The sequence below is a fragment of the Eretmochelys imbricata genome, chromosome 3 (genome assembly GCF_965152235.1).
Source record: "Eretmochelys imbricata isolate rEreImb1 chromosome 3, rEreImb1.hap1, whole genome shotgun sequence".
NCBI classification, from domain to species: Eukaryota; Metazoa; Chordata; order Testudines; family Cheloniidae; genus Eretmochelys; species Eretmochelys imbricata.
In genome coordinates, this window is record NC_135574.1 from 10,392,956 (window position 1) to 10,413,997 (window position 21,042).

General features: G+C 47.1%; 1 protein-coding gene across 1 annotated transcript; it reads right to left on the bottom strand.

The window, feature by feature from the left end:
* Positions 1-616: 616 nt before the first annotated feature.
* On the bottom strand, positions 617-13,517 carry FAM167A (family with sequence similarity 167 member A). The gene is made up of 2 exons (XM_077811505.1): positions 13,146-13,517; positions 617-880 (listed from the first exon to the last, which is right to left on the bottom strand). Exons 1-2 carry the CDS (start codon positions 13,515-13,517, stop codon positions 617-619), a joined length of 636 nt encoding a protein of 211 aa, XP_077667631.1.
* Positions 13,518-21,042: the final 7,525 nt, after the last annotated feature.

A 21,042-nucleotide genomic window follows, 5' to 3' on the forward strand; every position in this document is an offset into this window, starting at 1 on the left:
ACAAGTCAGGACAAGCCCAGCTTCTCTGCCGTTCTTTTGGGATTGTGCACGACATAAACCCACTATAACTCATCCCTTGGAAGCGCAGCTGCTATTGGAAATTAGCTTTCTAATCAAGATAGCAACCTTCAGCCCTTCCAAACAGAGGAGTATCATTGTTTTTTTAGAGGAGCCATGGTTTCTGGCCCCAGGTGGATGAAAGGGGTTTTGCTTTGGTGCATGGCTGTACTTGTAACCTTCCCTTTGATTTCCAAGCACCTGGGAGGTCCAGTGGCTGTCTTTTACAATTACTTACCGATGAGGAGGAGGAGGTGGGATTGCACTTGCAAAGGAGCAGACTAAACTGCAGGTGTTAGCCTCAGAGGCCCTTCCTGGTTCCTGATGGTTCTAATACCCCAGCTTGCCTGTAGGCTTCTCCAGACTGTCTCAGGGCTGAGATCTACCGGCACCACCTGGAGGCAAGAGCAGCTGTGGGATCCACCGCATTTTACCTCTTCCCCTCTGCATCCTCTTGAGCCTTCGGATCCGGCAGTTCAGTGGAGGGATCCCTCTGCCTGCACCTCCGCTCCCCCAGCCCTCCCCCCGGGGCGCTCCCTCCCGTGCCCCCCTCCCCGCTCTAGCACAGCGAGAACCGGCGGGAGTTGATGTTCATCTTGGTGACGCCGATGAGCTTGAGGGGTGCGGAGAGGCTGAAGGAGCTCATGAGCGGGAAGTCGCAGAAGAGGTCGGCGAGCTCGTCCCGCTCCTCCAGCTCGTGGGTGGCGTCATTGAGCATGCACCGGTGCAGGTGGCAGGTCTGCTCGATCTTCAGCTTGTTGATGTCGCTTCGCAGGCGCATGAGCTGCCGTGCCAGCTGCTGGTCCTGCAGGCGCATTTCTGCCTGAAACACAGAGACGGGGGGGCGGGGGGGGGGCAATCAGTCACCGCAGCACTCGGGATTCACCCAGCTTCCCTCTCCCTTTAGCTGAGGGCACTTTGATTTATCTCCGAGTGAGCAGCACTTAAGAGAAACAGCAATTATAGATGGGGAAAGAATTCCCCGGGAATTGTTCCCACCGCCCTGGGTCAGATCGCCTGCTGGCGTAAATCAGCCTAATTCCATGGAGTTAGGCTGATATACTCCAGCTCAGGGTCTGGTGCATTACATTCACCAGGGGCTTGTCCCACCCGGTTTTAAGTGGCTCCTGCAATGGGGCTGCCCATGGGAGATGCTGTTCTGCATTATAGTAGATCTCACTGCTTAGAAGTTGTTTCCTGATATCTAGCCTTGAAAGGTGGCAGATTCAAAAAGCATAAAAGGAAATGCCCTTTCACCCAACACATTATTAGGCCGTAGAACTCATTGCCACTGGATATCGTGGGCCAAAAGATTAGCAAGATTCGAAGAGGGATTGGTCATTATACAGAGAATAAGAATAGCAAGCGTTAGATTAGTAAATACCAACAAAATAAAGAGTTTTGGAAGGGAAATAAAAACCTCAGGCTCTGGGGCTTAGGCCAGCCTGTGACTATTGCAGACCAGGCTGAGATTGAATGTGGAGAGCAAATTGCATCACACCTGCCAGTTGTGGGGTTCTTACACCTTCCTTCGAAATGTCTTGTACTGGCCACTACTGGAGACAGGATACTGGACTAGAGGGAACCTGCATCTGATCCAGTCTGGCCATTCCAAAGTTCCTAAATGTTGCTTTAAGAACATACGAATGGCCACACTGGGTCAGACCAAAGGTCCACCCAGCCCAGTGTCCTGTCTACCGACAGTGGCCAGTGCCTGGTGCCCCAGAAGGAGTGAACCTAACAAGTAATGATCAAGTGATCTCTCTCCCGCCATCCATCTCCACCCTCTGACAAACAGAGGCTAGGCTTTCATCAGTTTCAGTCTGCTTCTCCTACCTGGTACCTCCTAACCAACCCTGCTCTCCTTCTGGGGCTTGCCCTCTTCAAACACTTGTAGATGGCTTTCATTTTCCAACCTGGGGCCTGCTCCCAATCCCACTGGAGTTAGTGGGAAGACTCCCATTGATGTCAATAGGTTTTGGATAAGGCCCTTGGTGGTTTTCTGGCCAAGCCAGAGCACAGTCAGCCACAGTCTGACACCGATCCAGCTCTTTTCATCTTTTCCCATAAGTCAGCTCCTCCACCCCCTTTATGATTTTTGTCGCCTTTCTCTGGGCTCCCTCCAGTTTGAGCCTGTATCTGTTCCTGAGCTGCTCAGAAACAGACACAGAGCATCAGGCTAATCCCTGCCGTGTAGGGTTTTGCCGCAGAGGGGCTGGAGGGCACCCTGGGGGAATGCCCCTGAGGCTGGGGGCACAAAGTCTGCTCATGTGGCTCAATGCATTCCTCCCACGAACAGAGACAAGGGGCGATAGAGGGTGGCAGGGACAGTGGCCAGGGCAGTCCTATGTCCCACCAGTTCAGTTCTGAAAAGTCCTCACAGGGCCATTGCAACAGGACCATGAGTTAGGGGGCTGCCCCAGCTTGTATCAGGGGTCGAACTAGCCCCTGGCAGGCCCTGAGCAGGAGAAGCACAAGCTGCTTCCTCTCTGTCTCTGCACAGGCAATGTTGCAGGGGAAAGACCCTGGTGCCTTGCCCAGGGATGGTCTCAGTGCAGGCCTGGGGATGGAACCGCTGCCTTGCAGGACCAGGGACTGGGAGTGTGGCCTGGTTCTATCCCTGCCATTTTGTGGGACCTTGGGTAAGTCGCTGAGCAACTCTGGGCCTCAGTTTCCCCTCCTGTCAGTCCTCTGCCTCCCTGGGGTGCTGTGAGGCCTTGTGCTCGATGGGTGTGCTCAGGGCTGATGTAAACACAGGATTAATCAGGGGCAGGTTTCTCTTACTGCAGTGGTGACAGATGGATGGCTGAGCCTGCCAGGCCCTGGCAGAATGTGCCCGAATGCCCTAAGAACATGGTGAAAACCCTGGATCCTCATCTCAGTGGCTGGGGGAGGACTGAGTCACGGTTACGCAATTACACCAGGCTCAGAGGCAGCTTACTTGTAGCATTGTCAGCATTTGTGATGTCATTCCTGTCTCTTCCCCACACAACCGCCACCCCCCGAGCAAAACAGAGCCTTACAAAGTATTGATGTTGTTGAAATGTTTCCATTTCTGGGGGAAGTTTTCTGACTTTTCTGCAGGCGTTTTTATTGTTTTAACCAAAGAGGCTGGCAAAATGGCTGCCGAAAGTTTCTGTTTATTAAGGATGTCGACAACCATTTTGATTGAGTTTTCGCTACTGTTTTCGGTTAATAGTCTAAAAAAAAATCTTTAAAAAAGTCACAGAAATGTTGAAATAACAAAAGAGGGGTCCTTGACATGAAAGCCACTTGGACAGTTCCAATTTTTTCATTAAACTAGCTTTTCCTTTTTTGGAACCCACTCTGGCCTTTCTGACGAGGCGCTGATACGCTGTTAAGGCACCCTGACGTTTTCACACAAGCCAAAATACCAAGATGGCAGATGGTGCTCATAGCTCTAATCTCAGACTTTCCTCTCCCCTTCTTGCCCACCCCATGGCGACAGCTGAGGTTTTAACAAGGCGAGCCATGAATACTATTCTTAGCTCTGCTGGGCAAGTCACTGTCATTCTCTTTGCCAGTTCCAACACCTTGCACTTTGAGATCTCCGCATGCAAAGGGCTCTGAGTGTGCTAAGCAGCATTATCATCCCCACAGGCTGAATCACAAAGAGAGAGAGACAACGCACCAGAAACCGGAGCTGCAGTGACTGATGGTAGCAACATTTTCCCAGGGAGATAAAGCTCTCCTCCGGCTTTGTTCGCTTCTGTGGCGGGTGGGGTTAGGGGCTGGGTGGGAAGTTGCTTCTCTTTCGGCTGAGCTCCGTTAAGAAGAGCTGCCTTTTTCCTTCCAGACAATACATAAAGGAAAAAGAAACAAAGCTTTGTGATGGCTGACAAAAGGATTATCAGCACAATGGAGCAATGACGCTGGAGACTCTGCCCATCTCTGATTGGGATCTGACATTCAGAGTTTTGCTTCTTGACAACTAACGAACATCTTGTGTGGTAACAACTCCTTCGGGATGTTTACACATTTGAGGCATGTATTTGTGGTGACTGGGCTATGAGTGGAATCCATGAGGCCATGTTCCACTCATGGGGAGTTGGCTCGAGATACACAAAGGAAAACCAGGCATCACCAAAGGCTTGTTCGGTCTAAAATAACCATCATCACAATGGAACTATGGCAATTTACAGCAGTGTGAATCTGCCTCTATATAGCTCACTTCCCTGATGTGACGATTTTCAGGGGTGCTGAGCACCCACAGATCCCATGAACTTCAACTGCAGTTCTGGGTGCTCAGTAGCTCTGAGAATCAGACCCCCTGCCCTCTGCACTTACAGAGCACCTTTCCCTGGAGGATCTCAAATCTGGAGGATGGTGTGGATTGCACTCTCAGCAAATTTGCGGACGATACTAAACTGGGAGGAGTGGTAGATACGCTGGAGGGGAGGGATAGGATACAGAAGGACCTAGACAAATTGGAGGATTGGGCCAAAAGAAATCTGATGAGGTTCAATAAGGATAAGTGCAGGGTCCTGCACTTAGGACGGAAGAATCCAATGCACCGCTACAGACTAGGGACCGAATGGCTAGGCAGCAGTTCTGTGGAAAAGGACCTAGGGGTGACAGTGGATGAGAAGCTGGATATGAGTCAGCAGTGTGCCCTTGTTGCCAAGAAGGCCAATGGCATTTTGGGATGTATAAGTAGGGGCATAGCGAGCAGATCGAGGGACGTGATCGTCCCCCTCTATTCGACATTGGTGAGGCCTCATCTGGAATACTGTGTCCAGTTTTGGGCCCCACACTACAAGAAGGATGTGGATAAATTGGAGAGAGTCCAGCGAAGGGCAACAAAAATGATTAGGGGTCTAGAACACATGACTTATGAGGAGAGGCTGAGGGAGCTGGGATTGTTTAGCCTGCAGAAGAGAAGAATGAGGGGGGATTTGATAGCTGCTTTCAACTACCTGAAAGGGGGTTCCAAAGAGGATGGCTCTAGACTGTTCTCAATGGTAGCAGATGACAGAACGAGGAGTAATGGTCTCAAGTTGCAGTGGGGGAGGTTTAGATTGGATATTAGGAAAAACTTTTTCACTAAGAGGGTGGTGAAACACTGGAATGCGTTGCCTAGGGAGGTGGTGGAATCTCCTTCCTTGGAAGTTTTTAAGGTCAGGCTTGACAAAGCCCTGGCTGGGATGATTTAACTGGGAATTGGTCCTGCTTCGAGCAGGGGGTTGGACTAGATGACCTTCAGGGGTCCCTTCCAACCCTGATATTCTATGATTCTATGATTCTATGATTCTCTGAGACCAACTGATCGCTCCCTCCCCATGAATGCGAGGGGCTATGTATTAGAGCTGTTCCCATTTTACAGAGGGGCAAACCATGGTGCAGCAACATTGGAATTGCTGATCTCTGAGCCATCTAGGCAGTTCACTTGTCACTGATGGGAGACCGGACCAGATCTGCAGAGGAAGGTTAAGTGACTTGTCCAAGATCACCCAGAAAGTTAGCAGAGCTTGGGGCAGAAACCAGAAATCCTAACCGCGGCTCTGCTGTTCTAGTTCCTAGTTGACAGTAACGGAAACACCTAACCCAAGTGTGACAGAAGGCACTGTCAATTATGAATGACCTCCGTTATAAAGGGACACTGTCAGGTAGACAGAGTTCTACACAACTTACTGGAAAGAGTGAACATGGCTACTGTTTACGTGTCAGTGGCCACAGTTGTTTTTCAATTTAAACATTCCCCTGCTGGGCCAGCAACACAACTGTAACACGTGGCTCAACTTCATCTGACCTGGACAATGAAACCAATTATAAATAAACAGGTAAACAGCCCAGCTGTGTGAAGAACAAACAACTGACAGCATGATTGGTGAACAGTCAATTGGATATTCCAGAATCCAGTTCAGAAGTGGCTGGTAAGAAATCTCTTTCAATATGATTTCTGTTTTGAACAGATCCATTTACATTTAAAAAGGCAGGAGAGCAGAACACCCCAACTGAACCCTGTCATATAATCAGAGGGGTGTGGATCCTATTTTATCATGGAAATCTGGAAATTAGAGGCGGAAAAGACCAGCTAGCACAACTAGTGCCTGGTCCTACTTCTATTGAAGTCAAAACTCCCGTTGATTTCAACAGTGCAAGACTGAGCCCTGGATTCCTGCCCCTGCCAATGCAGGATTATTCCTTAGTGTCGATTTATTCGCATTTTAAGGAGAATTTGCTCTCCTCTTTCCTACTTGCTCAGTTTTCAACAAGGGACGCAGAAATGCCCCATTGGTTTTGTCCCATTCTGAGACAACAGAAGGTATGTGTCCCAGCTATTGGAGCTAAGGAGAGCGATTTCTTTAGATAAGCTATTACCAGCAGGAGAGTGGGGTGGGGGGAGAGAAAACCTTTTGTAGTGGTAAACACCCATTTTTTCATGGTCTGTGTGTATAAAAACATCTTCTGTATTTTCCACAGTATGCATCTGATGAAGTGAGCTGTAGCTCAGGAAAGCTTATGCTCAAATAAATTGGTTAGTCTCTAAGGTGCCACAAGTCCTCCTTTTCTTTTAGCTATTGGTATATAACCTCCATTTTCATGTGGCGCAGCAGTGAAGTCTCAGTACCTCCTTCCTAACCAAAGGGATGCATTCTGCTCACCCTCACCAGCCCAGAAGGCCCTTTATCAGATATTTACAGTGGAGAGCACATCATAATAGAGAGTTCCATGGACCTACCTCTCTTTCCATTCCCATCCATGCAGATCACTCCCCTCTCAGTGCAACCCCATAATAGTCCTGTCCATCTAGATAAGGTACTTATAAAGTCTCCATTACAGTAGTATCTGAGCACTTTGCAATCCTTAATGTAAGTGCTATAAGCTCAGTGTACAGATGGGGAACTGAAGCACAGAGAGTCTGAGCTTGTCTACACAGGGTAGGGACTGGGGGCAGGGGGCAGGAATGAGTCCACGTTAACTTTAGTTAGTGCGCACTCCAATGACTTGTGTCCATACAACACAAGGAATACAGTGTACTAACAGGCCAGTCAATCCATGTTCTGTACTCTGCTTTGAAAGAAGATTAAGTTCCTTGTTACAGCGTCCCACATTCTAAGTTAGTGTCCTAATCACTGCACTGTCCTTCCTCTCTGCTTTTAACGATAGTCAGTACTTCTGTGGGACAGTAATATTAGGAAAATATTTCGTTTGTTTTTAACCTCTTTCCATGGCATACACCTGATGGAAAGCAAAAAGAAACCAGCACCATAGGAGCAGCCAGATCTCTGCACACCACCAGCAAGGGCCCCTTGGACCATCATTTGGGAGCCTGTGCCCCTCGCTTCAGTGGAGGTCAGGAGGGGGCAGAGCACAGAAAAGCTGCCCCAGGGAACTCCTGTGTGCCATAGGGTGATATTTCCCAGCATCTCTCTCTGTTGCAATGCAGATCAGGGCAGTGGGAGGAGAATGGTCCTGGCCAATCAGGCTGCAGCTGGCTGACTGAGTTAGAATTGAGAAACACTGGTGGGGCAGCGGATGGAAGTTGCATTGCAACAGTCCATGCTGTCATAAAGAGAGAGCTTTGCTCGCCCGGGCTGCCAGTCCAGCATCTCTCAGTAAATCCAATCTGAGAAAAGCCAAAGGACTCCTCCCCATCCCCCCACAACACCAGCACAATCTGCAATGAGGTGCACGTCAACAGTGTTCCTGCTCGAGCTTCTTCTTCCGAATTCAGTTTAGTGCCCATTTAGCTCATTTTGGGAGCAGAGGCTGGGATAAAAATAGGCCCATTTGGAAACCTGTTGCAGAGTAACAGAGCTTTTGATGTGGATGAGAAATTGATCTGAAGTGGAGACACCAAGGATCACTAAGGTTTAGATACCATTACTGCCTTTTTAATTAGGACCTGAGCCAGTGCCCACTGAAGTCAATGGGAAGACTCTCAATGACTTCACTAGAAGTCGGATCTACCTTAGTAAATCTGACCATTCACACCAACTATATTCACAGTAGAGCTGGGTGAAAATTTTTTTGGACTAAGCTTAAGGTTGCCGAAAAATGCAGATTTGGGTTGTCCGAAAAATGTCGCAAATTCGTCTCAAATTTTCCAAAGCGTTTGGATTGCAAAACAAAGCAAAACAATTTCCAATGAAATCAAAAGGTTTCATTTCAACATTTTCACTTTTTTTTCTTCCACTTTCTTTTCCACGCTGCCACACCCTCCATGCCAACCAGCTTTACTGCAGGACAGGACCTGGCTCCCTTCGTCTGTCTGAACCTGTTGGCCGATCCCTGAAAACAACTAAATATTAAGAGTCAAAGTCCATTACTTCAGTCAGAGCTAACCACATCTGTGAGCAGAATCTGAATCTGTGGTGAGGGCAGATGTTGGGCCTTCCACCCTCAGGACACTGATTAATTTACTCTGCTTTGTAAATACCAAGAAAAGCCAATGTTGGTTGCAATGTTACTTAGGCCATGTCTACACTACAAAATTAAGTCAACCTAAGTTATGTCAGCATACAGCTGCCGCAGTAACTACATTGCTTGTATATGTCTAAACTTTACTCCTTGTGTCAGTGCGCGTCCTCACCAGCAGCGCTCGTTTCAATTGTACTGTCAGTGTGGGGCATTGTGGGAAGGCTCCTGAAAGCCAGTAACAGTTGACGTAAGCTACACAGTGTCTACACTGAGACCGTGTCGACCCAACTGCATTGACCTTGCCTCTACGCCGCTCGTGGAGGTGAAGTTATTAAATCGGTGTTGCTGGACAGTTACATCGGTGGGAACAAAATGTAAGTGTAGACATTTCCACAGGCAGATCGACGTAAGCTGCCTTGCGCTGACCTAACTCTAGTGTAGACCAGGCCTTATTTTCTACGGGCCCACTCCTTAAGACTTTACTCCCATTGACTTAACTGCTGGTTTTCATTGAGCGGGGAAGTTAGGGATTTACTCTATGATATTAAAAGACCTTTAACCTGATTTGAATACTCAGAGCTGGTCAGAACTGTTCACCTAGCACAAAAATCAAACATGGGAATAATTTCCAGGGCTCGAGCATGCTGGGACTGAAAGCTGTTCAACCCCTCGAGAAGCTTGTAGTGTGCTGAGCTGCACAATTTGCAGTTACAGCTGCAAAATGGGCCTTGGGAGGGAATTTGCATTCCAGACTCTATCCGACTTTAAAGGCCAGATGGTCAACTGGTGTCAATCGGTGCAACTCCATTGACTTCAGCAGAGCTGTACTAATGATGTACACTAGCTGAGGGGCTGGCCCTAATGTGTTATCATGTGATTCTCAGTGAGTGCTATCTCTTCCTGGACCACTGGAGCTGAAGACCATGAACATTTCCCCTAGATTTGCAATAAGGTCTTGGATTTGCCCCTTTGGCCTCTCTGATTGGACCTGTGGCCTTGAGGAATCAAACTTGCTCCTTTTGAGGAGCTGAAGGATGTGCCTTATGTCCCTGGAAGAAATTATATGCTCTGGGTTTGCAGCAAGGGCTTAGCTCTAAGCTAGAGCTTTAATTTTATATCTGGGCAATTTTAATTGACCCGTTTCTTGGCTGGGTGTCCCAACATGTGTGTGCCTTTGACCCCTCAAGGGTTAGATGAGCACCACCTGCTCTAACGTGACTTCCAGGGAAGGCCGCTCTGGCTAGCACAGAATGCAGATGGCCACTCTGTTGCTCAGGGCAGACTGGCGAAAGCCAATTAGACTGCTGCTCTGTACTCTGCTGCCAGGTCCGTTCCAGAAGGTAATTAGGATGCTGGTTATGCCCTAAATTATCCGTGTCCTGAGTTCCTCAGAGATTGCCTCTCATGTGATGCCCTGTTGCTGCACCTGCATTCAGCTGGAGTGGCTGTCCCGGGATGGAGCTCACGGCATTCCCAGCTCCCTTTTTCTGTGCATATAACACAGGCCAGAAATACTTATCGCTCACCTGGTAGCACGCCAAGGCCCACGGGGTAGGGTGTTGGATGGCATGCCAAGCTCCCCAGGGCAAGATGTTGTCAGTGGCAGGCCCTCTTTGCTTGGTATTTGCTCCTGCTAGAGTACAGGTAAACCCAAGCCTAGCCACATCTGGAGGCAAATTGTACCCTGAGAGTTGCAAGTGTAACGCCCATTCACTGGGGTGCAATTGAGGCAGAATTTGACCTGTAAGATAAAATCCTAGCCCCACCAAAGTCCATGGTTGCTTTGCCATTGATTTCAGTAGGGCCAGGATTTCACCCTTAGAGCACAGTATAAGATGGGTATTTTGTTTGTTAGGGCATTTTGCCAACTTCAAGCCTTGATATGCTCTAACAGTCTGCTGGCAGCTGTTCCCCATCTTTGGTCCATTCTAGGTGGGGATGAAGTGGTGTGGTGAGTCAAAAACATGCTCTTTGTTTCAGGGAAATTCTTCTAAATTATGTAAGATGCAGTCAGATCCAGTGATGAGTGTCTTGTAAGTGCCCATGGGTATCATTAGGAGCGTGGGACATGTAGATAGCTCTTTTTCTTCTTTTTATTTTATCTTTCTCTGTTTATTTACCACTTTTATCTTTCACCACATTGTGTGCGTCCATCCCCAAACCCAAGCCCCAGATCGGAACAGCACAGTGGGGCTCAAAATAAATCTCTACCTGGGTAAAAGGCAGAATCCAAAGTCCAGATGCAAATCCTCTTGAACTTGGGGCTTGGAAAACAAAACTTGCACCTTGCCATCATCACTGGGCCTGTTCAGATCTGTTTTTCAGATGAAGGCCATTGGGGAGTGAGGTTTGAGTCATAAACTCAAATTCGACATGGATCCTAATCTGAGGCAATGTGCCAAGATTTTCTAACACGACTAGTGATTTTGGGGGGGCCCAACTTGAGACTCCTTAAAGAGGCTGATTTTCAGAAAAGGGCCACGCAGCTGCACTCTGAAAATCAGACCCCTGGCAAGTGTATCAAGCTGGACACCCAAAAACTGAGACAACCAAAATCACACATCACTTTTACAAATAATTTATATACAGGTAAAGCAGTGCTGGGCAAATGCAGTAAAATGTATGTGTGAATATTCTTGTGAATGAAACTCATTAAGTCATGTTTATTCATTTATTTGCCAATATTTGGGTGGCAAAAATTTTATTCACAAGATTTTTTTTCTTGTGGAAAGCAAAGCACTCGTGCAAATAAATATTCACAAGCACACTCACACCCAAAGTGCTCTCACCGCCATTTAGAAGAGACATTATGATTATTACTGCAAATCTGGCAAACAATTATGAATGTTGGCAGAGTGTTCACAAGCAAACAAGGAACCTTTTCCTTTTATAATGCCTAGGATGTCCAATCAGGCAACAGGAATAAAACAACGTGACTCAGGTGAACAGTCACATGGCATGAATAATAGAGAATAAATACTCATTGTGACAATGAGGAATGGATTGTTGGGTGGTTAGAGCACTGGAGTCTTGATAGACTTGGGGTTAAGCCTCTGCTGTGCCACGGACTTCCCATGTGACCTTGGGCAAGTCACTTAGCCTCTTTGCGCTTCAGTTCCCCCATCTGTAAAATGGGGATAACAACATTGCCCTACAGGGGTGTTGTGAAGATAAATACATTGAATGTTATCACGCCCTCAGATACTAGCGTAATGGGGACCATAAAAAACCCAGAGACAGAGAGACTATCTCATGAGGCTGACATCTTTTCTCACAACCAGTTTGTTGTAATAGCCAATCCCTGTGTACGAATTGTCACCTGGTCACCTGTAATTTGCAAATAGACAAAACAAAAATAAAAGAGGCTACCGTTCATCAAAGGGATTGTTTGCTGTGTAGTGTTTTCCCACCTTAATAGAACCCAGTGGCAGCCCAGATGCTTGGATTCAGCTCCAGGTACGACCTCCTAAATAATGCTATCACACAACCTTGCTGTCCCCAAACCGCCCCCTGCTCCTACCAGAGAAAGAAAAACCCCAAAAGATTGTTCTTTGCTGTAACGAGTGAGTCCCAAAGACAGAATGTACCAGACCGATGGTTCCCAAACTTTTCTCCACCAAGGATCCATTTGCCATCTGACTAAATTCCCCGGGCCCGTTTCGTTTTTTATACATAGATTTCATGTTCTTATTATTCTCTTTGTTGGGTTAGTTATTATTTGATCCTTGCTGAGTTCATAGTCCCTTTCAATAGTAGATACATATTTCTTCTTAATGCTTCCACATTTTAACCATGGATCCATTTTTGTCTACAAATTCACGGTCCATTTTGGTCAATTTCACGGTCAGAGGATTTTTTAAAATCGTACATTTCATGATTTCAGGTATTTAAAGTTGAAATTTCACAGGGTTGTAATTGTAGGGGTCCTGACCCGAAAAGGAGTCGAGGGGGGTTGCAAGGTTATTGCAAGGTGTGGGTTGCGGAATTGCTACCCTTACTTCTGCGCTGCTGCTGGGTGCCCGGCTCTGAGGGCAGCGCAGAAGTAAGGGTGGCAATACTGTGCCCGCCCTAAAATAATCTTGTGACCCTCCCCCACCCCGCAACTCCCTTTTGGGTGAGGACCCCCAATTTGAGAAACGCTGGTCTCCCTGTGAAATCTGTATAGCATAGGGACAAGCACACAAAAGACCCGATTTCATGGGGGAGACCAGCTTTCACGGTCAGTGAATTTGGTAGGGCCCTACACATCACCCTTATTTTCACTTTAACTAAAATTATATTTGTGGTGTAGTCATGGACAGGCAGGTCCTGGTACTCCTGGAATGCCCCCACCAGCGTGAGCTCTCCTGTACCATGTGTGTGAGGTCACGAAGTGCAAGGACACCCTTTTATTCTCAAAATGGCCTGCTCCACACAGCGTGACCTTGCACAAGATGGTGTCCTCTGCACAGGGTGACCTTACATGTACGGTGAGACCACACTGTGGAGAGGACGCCATTTTGAGAACAAGATGGTGTCCCCCTTGTGGTAAAAGTGTCATAACACTGTACCAGCGCATTCCAGCCCCACTGCTGTAATCTGGCTCAAGGGGCGGACCCCCACATAACCCATGGCAGACCCCACTTTGGGAACCACTGGACTAGACAGTCACTTTAATCTTCTCTTTTAAGACCATTATTTATCTTGGAAAGGAAACCACTTACCAGTTCCTTCCTGAGCCAATTCAGAGCTTCCTCAATGCTTTCAAAACCACTTAGTTTCCCTGAAGTAAGAGTCACCTTCTCCTGGGAAGAACTCCCTTTGAGATGCACCTGCACCTTTCTTAAAGGAATGACTTCCTCTGTGGCCTTTTTCTCTTCTTTAACCTCTTCCCCCGCAGAGGGCTTGGGACTCTTCCACGTCTGGTCCTCAAGTTTGGCTTTCCACTCCAAGTAGGAAGGGCGCCTGGTCTCCAGTCTCAGTTTCTCTGTCAGAGCCTTCAGGCTTCTCAGGTGGTCATGTGGGGGTGTGGCATTCTCAGAGGAGGCATCTGGACTGTCCACCACCTCTTCTATTTGGATTCTGGGCAACGACATCCTCTTCTGTAGTAAAATGTTATAGAGGTTGATTGTAAAGTTCAGGGCAACAGCAAAACTCAGGGAATCCTTCTGAGAACAGCTTCCATCTGCTGACTTGATGCACAAAAGCAAGCTCTCATAAGCCTGCCAGCCACATCAGCTGGTTCTCCGCTCCGGCGTCACTTTAATTACGGAAAACACCTAAAAATAACAAATGATTGTTTTAACTGCAAGGAAAAAAAAGGAAATGACAGCTGAGTGACAGCTCCTCCTAAAACCTGGCTGGAATGCAGCATGTGAAAGCACGTTATAAACCACTGTGCAAAGCTCTTCCTGGGTTATGTTACTTCACTACAGATTTCTGATGGTTTTCTTAGGCAAGAATTAACAAGCTCTAAGTTTTAGAGAAACCTTTGTCATGAAGATCTCTCAATCCTTAAGCTTCAGGCCATAATGAGGTCAGGAAGATAGCCTAGTCCCTCTCTAGTGATAGCATAGCATTGCATAACTAGATGCATTCTGGAGGTTTTACACCTTCCTCTGAAACATCCAGCATTGGCCATTGGTGAAGTGAGGCTCTCGATCAAACAGGCTCAGATGAAGTAAAAGCTCAGACTTCCAGTCAGAATTCAAGCCAAAGGGGGTTGGGAAATGTTTGATTAACATTTTTTGTTCCAGCCCAGTTTTTCAGACCTTAATGTTTCAGATACAAAGGATTAGGTCTGTTCAAGCATCTGAACTTTTGGTCCCAAGCCATAATATTCAGATCTATCTCCTCATTGCAGAAGATCGGGAGGAGGGGACAGAGTTTGGCCTGTTATAGATAAAAGGGGTGACTGTGACATAAATATCCAGACTGGGATTCAGACCCCAAATCTTTCCAAAGTTCAGTGTGTTTGGACCTGGGGTTGTGGGCTCCTTGTCTTCTCTGACATAAACACAGAGCAATCTGTATCTTGAAAAACAGAACAAGACCTAAAACCCTACCAAAACAAAACACTCCACTGCACCCTCTTCTCCCCTTGGGAAGAGGCGGAGAGAGCAAACAACACATGACAGGTGTTAATCGCGTCGCTTAATGAACATACGGTGATGGGCGCAGTATAAGGGCAGCTGTAGAATAGAACAGTATTGGGAACAAACCTTTAAACTTTGAAATTTCACATACCTCCACTCTGCTCACACACCTCTTCGTCTGAGACTAACCCTGCACTGCTGGCACCTTTCACGTGAGGCTATTAGCATGTTTTACAGACATCACTGCTCTGAGGTAGGCAAGATTTATTAGTCAGCTGAGATGGCAGTGGATTAAGATGTGGGTTCTATTCTCACTGACTCCCTGTAGCCATATCACTTCCCCTGTTTGTGCCTCAGCTTACCCATCTGTAAAATGGAGATAAATGAGGCTAACATGTGAGATCTAAGCACTACTATTGTTACATGGAACGGGGTGATGTTAGGCCCAGATAAGTTAAGTGACTTTCTCAAGGTCATGCGCTAGGTCTGTGACTGAGCTAGGAACAGATCCAAAGGACTAAAAACACAAAACAAAAATACGTACTGCTGGGTTGGTAGCATGCCCAGAAAGAACTGCCAGTGGATATCCAGCCTTCTAGCTGAATACACTAAATATTGTAATCTGAGTGATTCAGTCATTCTTCTGCCTGCTATTCATGCCCACGAGGGCCCCTGTAATTTTGAAATTAAGACCACAATTACTCCTCGCAAATCTTTTCAGCGAAGATTCAATTTAAAATAAACACCAGCAGGCAGCAAGGTTTGCCCCACCGTTGTGTGTCGGCAGGGAAACCGACTGGGAAGCTGATAATATACACACAGACAGTCTGTAGGTGGAGAGCTATTCAAGCGACAGGCTTGTTCCTGCTCCCCAAATTCATGGGAGCTATCTTAGGAGCAGGATGAGGCTGCAAAGCTAGAGTCGATTCAAGCTCGCAGCTCTCGCTGCTGCTCGTCTGGATGTCTGATGGAAGCATCAGAGGCTGGCTGTTAGGATCCATGCATGCTGCTGAGGAAGGGTGAGTTAGTGGCTAAAGCAGGGCGATAGGCAATCTGGGTCCAGCTGCCAGTTCTTCCACAGAGTCTCTGTGTGATCTTGGTTAAGTCACTCTCTCCGGTCGAGATCTTTAAAGGTATCTAAACACCCAACTCCCATTGAAATCAACAAGAATGAGGTGCCTAGAAGGATGTGGGCCTCTGCGATGCAGTTCCCTAGGTGTGAAATGGGGATATAAATACTTATAATTATTTGGATTATGGTAGCGCCTTGCCCTGCCCCCTTTGTGGTCGGTGCTCTACAGATTCTTTTGTCTGTCTTGTCTATTTAGGTTGCATAAACTATTCAGAGCAGGGATTGTCCCTCACTGTGTCTGTATGTGGCTAGTACAATAGGATCCTGAAACTACTGTTCCAGGATCAGGCCCTTACCTCCTGTCCCTGCACTGGTATTCCCCAGTGGGGAAATGACACTTTCTCTCATTGTCACAGGTCCCTGGCTCAGGATTTTTTCTGCATTGAAAGACAAACCACTGCCATTGCGAGCCTCGAACCCGTCGCCACTCTCGCCCCAAGCGAAAATAGGCAATTTTCACTGTGAAACCTCCCAGGCCGCCCTGTCTCAAAACGTGCAAATAGATTTTTCTTTTGAACAGCAAAGTGTCTTATCCCTCCCACCCTTTCCAAATTCAACGCTGACAAAAGGGATTTTGTTCCCGCTTCCCCCCGAGGTACATTCACCGGGGATCAGAAAGCTAATGCGGAAAGTTATAAGCATGTAAAAAAGTGTGTGGAGTTCTAAGAGAACCAGTTTCGTAACCCTAACCCTAATTTGCTCCCAGCCTCTGGCTAGGATAAACAGAGATCCATCATATCCGAAATCTGGGACCTAAGTTATGTTCAGCCCTTTGCACTGCCTTCTGCACAGGAGTCAATGCCACCCTCTAAGCTTGTGCACTTCATCAGTGCGATACGGTATATACTCCAGCTCAGGCATAATATAGATCCAATATCCATGGCAACATGCGACACGTTGTATAGGTAAGAAGGAACAGTAACTAGTACACATTATTTATAGCGAATTATTGAAGAGGCTCTGCCTGGAGAGAATGACTTGGTTTGCTTGGGTTACTGCTGACAGGAGAAAAGAACAGGAGGACTTGTGGAACCTTCGAGACTAACAAATTTATTTGAGCAAAAGCTTTCGTGAGCCACAGCCCACTTCATCGGATGCATTCAGTGGAAAATACAGTGGGGAGATTTATATACATAGAGAACATGAAACAATGGGTGTTACCATACACACTGTAAGGAGAGTGATCGGGTAAGGTGAGCTATTACCAGCAGGAGAGCGGGGCTGGGGGTGGGGGGAAAACCTTTTGTAGTGATAATCAAGGTGGGCCATTTCCAGCAGTTGACAAGAACGTCTGAGGAACAGTGGGGGGGTGGGGGGAAGGGGGAATAAACATGGGAAAATAGTTTTACTTTGTGTGATGACCCATCCACTCCCAGTCTCTATTCAAGCCTAAATTAATTGTATCCAGTTTGCAAATTAATTCCAATTCAGCAGTCTCTCGTTGGAGTCTGTTTTTGAAGTTTTTTTGTTGAAGAATTGCAACTTTTAGGTCTATAATCGGGTGACCAAAGAGATTGAAGTGTTCTCTGACTGGTTTTTGAATCTTATAATTCTTGATGTCTGATTTGTGTCCATTTATTCTTTTACATAGAGACTGTCCAGTTTGACCAGTGTACATGGCAGAGGGGCATTGCTGGCACATGATGGCCTCCCTGGCCCATAAGTGAGTATGGCTCGAGCCAGCATTCCTTGTGCACCCATTGAAATCAATGGGCCTTTGCAATGAGCAGATAATGCTCTGGTTTTCTGTTCCTGCAACGGGTTAAGAAGAGGGCATTTCGTGAAATATGAAGAGAGAGGAGACTCACTTGGCTGATTTTTAGAACAGATAATAAAACAAATCATGTTATTGCAATGCATGATTCAGCCTGTGGAGCCCACTGCCACATGATATTACTGAGAAAATAGTAAACTCTGAAACAGACTTGGACATTTGTGAAACCGATAACTATAGCAACTGTAGTAAAAGCAGCTAGGGTAACAATATTCAAGTGCTTTCAATACTCATGACATACTGTGTAAGCTAATTGCCCCTGGGAACAGGAAGATATTCCCTGCCCCCAACCATGGCATTGCACTACACGATGAGATGCATTGTGAGGGTTTTATACTTCCTCTGAAGCATCTGGCATTGGTCACTATTGAAAACAAAATGGTAATCTACTGTAGTTGGGCCATTGATCTGTTCCAGTAAGCATGGCTATTCCTATGTTTCTAACTGTACAGTGACAGCTTTAACCTTTGAATATTGTTACCCTAGATGCTTTTACTGTCCAAGTCAGTTTCACATTTGCCTCAGTAATATCATGTGGCAGTGAGTTCCGCAGGCTAACTCACACACTGCATTAACATGGTTTTGATAATGATATTAATTAGTCATTTGCAACCTAATTCCTGAACCTCTGCAGGAAAGCCATGTGCTCAAGTCCTTAATATAACTCTGGAGAGATGTCAGGAGAAGCTTCCATCCTGTAGAATGACTCACCTTCCCTCTTGCCTTCATGTCTAGGGCACAGAGGAAGGAGGGTTTGGGGGTTGTGGAACCTTCCACTTGCTTTGTCAAAGCCCATTTGGCTGGCAGGTAATAATAACATTGCCATTATGAGTCAATCAGGGGCTGATGAAAGGAAATAGAAGGCGTTGAGCTACGAATGACTCCATATTAAACAGTGAGGTCCATGGCCTTTTACACTGCTGTATAATGGAAGGGGCATTTTAAATGACCTACTTTAACATCAACCCTTTCCCCACCCGACAGCTGCCCCGTGGCTTACGCGACGTGGCCCACACCTTGTCTTATTTGTCCTTAGAGCACTACGCCTGGCAAGGCATTTTGCACTGCTAGCTCCCAGTGACTTCAGTGGGCATTCAGCACCATGGGAGGTCGAGCGTCAAGGAATCAACAGGTTAATTTTATTGGGTTGGATTTTTTGGAGGAAAAAAGAAGGACACAGAACTGAGATTTGGTTAATATTCTGTATCAAATGGAGTGATGTGCAAAGAGCAAAGTATCCCTTTCATTTCATTATGTTAGATGGACAGTACATTATGCTATTTCCCTGTATTGTTCTGAATGAGCAGCAAGTGATTTAATAGCCTTTATTAGTCTACTCATTTATTCTTTGAGAAGAGAAGAATATATCAAGCTGCAAAACCCTAGACTTCCCTGGCCCAAAGAAAGGACTTACATAGCTCCTTTACTGAAGAGCTCTCCAAGTTGCCTAGTGGACTGTGCACTGGACTGGCCCCCAGGAGACCAGTCGCCTATTCCCGACCTTGAGCAAGGCACTTCACCTCCGTTCGCCCCTCTTTAAAATAGAGGTAGTGATACTGACCTCTGCTGCAATGTGCTAGCCTGGTATCATTAGCAATAAAAAACAGGGGTGATCTATGCACAAATAGCAAACAATGTGAACGTAAACTGATTTCAGTGTGAGGCTATGTATGGACACTCTGATTTCAGAATCAAAGAGGCTACAGTCAATTGTTTTAACCAACGTCAATTTTTGCTACTTTTATTCCGAAATAAGTGATTCCCCTCCCCCGTCTCTCCCTCCTGCAGACTTGCGCCAAAGTACCTAAGTAGGTTTTAGGAACCTGACTGAGTTCAGCTGGTGCAAGTCTGTGTGTAAACCAGACTTCTGGGCCGGATCCTGGTGAGAAAAGCAAAATCCATCTGAATGATTATGATGATTTATGGTTTGTATTGTGGTGGCGCCTAGAAGCCTCGGTCATGGACCAGGACCCCATTGTGCTAGGCACAGGGCAAGCACAGAACAAAAAGATGCTCCCTACCCTGAAGAACTTAATGGGCCTTGTTCCACATGAGGACCATCGAGGATGGAAATTTTAGCTGCCACTGGCCGGGTTACCTGGGCAATCATTCTGTGGCCACTGATACACTCAATAGCAGGAGTTGCAACATGACCCAGGCCCATGGGAGGCTCATATAAGAGATATTGGGAGGCTAAGCCTCCACAAAAAGGGACGACTATGCAGGGGGGAAATGCTGTGGATGCGGCGTGGGACACCCCTCTGAAGGCAGCTGGAAACAAAACTCCAGAGAAGTTGGGGGACCCATACTCTGCCTTTAGCAACTGCAGTTACAGAGTTGGGAGGCTTTGCTCACTAAGCAGCTCTGATGATCCAGCCAGAACTTATGTCGCCTCTGGCCATGATCCACCCAGGCCTTTGGATTCATGAGGAAGTATCTGTTCTCTCCACGAAAGCACCGGGCAAAATAATTTCAGGGAACAGGCATAGAATCATAGGGTTAGAAGGGACTGCACGTGGATGTCCATCTAATGGACTTTGATCTCTGCTGCATGGCTTACAATGAATGGGGAACCTGGGCCTCTCAGATGGAGGAACAAAACATTGCACTGGTGCTGAGAGTCCTGCCTGCCCACTGAAGCCAATGGGAGCAGAGGGTGCTCAGCACTTCTGGCCCCAAACCCATGGGAGTTCCATGTGAATATTTCTCACGGCCAGTAGCAAGAGACACCCATGTAATGGAGGGACTGCTGCTAAGGGGACCCACCTACTCCCCTTTCACCCTGTCCTGTGTATGCTGAATTCCCGCCTCTCCGTCGATAAGCCATGCCTGCTCGGTGTGGCTCTCTGTCCCCCTCTAGTGGTAGCTAGGCCAACTAGCAATTGATGAGCCTGCCACAGCCTTGGCCAAGTTAGTTGAGACAGTAGAAGCTCATGCATTAAAATCCAGAGGTCCTGGTTTTGATCCCTGCTGCCGACAACTCCAACCAGGAGTGTCAGAGTTACATATGTAGGATCAGTGGAGAAGCCAGCTGGGCACTTCTGTGCCTCTGATTCCCTGCCCTCTGCAGGTTCACACTGTGCCCAAAGAGCAGCGTATAAACAGGAGAGCAAAGACATAATCCCTGCTACAGGATGCAGAGGGTAGATGGGGAGGCAGGATGAGGGTGACCAATAGAACAGGGCGCAGTTATTTATGGCTGTTATGTAAATATCTTGCTGGTTCTTGTGGGTGTATTGACTTTAATTGTACAGATAAGAAGGTTAGGCAGAGGAGCTTCCAATTACAGCCGAAAGAGCTGGAAAATGGGGTGTGGGCATGCTTCTCCCTGGCAGCATACAGGGAGGTGGGGTAATTAGACACACCGGCAGCAGCAATGTTAATTATGTGCACTGCAGTAGCACCTGGAGGCATGAAATGAGATGAGATCCCCATCATGCCGGATACTGTGCAGACAATCACTGCTCTGAAGAGCCCAGAATCTAAATTGGAAGACAGACAAAGGGCTGATTATTAGTCCCATTTTGCAAATGAGGAACTGAGAGCAAGTGACTTGGCCAAGCACACACAAGGAGAGCCAGGGAACTGAACCCAGATCTCCTGGGTTTTAGTGCTTTGCT

What these genes read in the sequence shown, in the direction of transcription:
- FAM167A (XM_077811505.1), bottom strand. Translation starts at nt 13,517, where the DNA reads ATGTCGTTGCCCAGAATCCAAATAGAAGAGGTGGTGGACAGTCCAGAT. An exon ending in ATTGGCTCAGGAAGGAACTG is followed by an intron (nt 881 to 13,145) that starts GTAAGTGGTTTC and finishes TCTGTGTTTCAG; the next exon opens with GCAGAAATGCGCCTGCAGGA.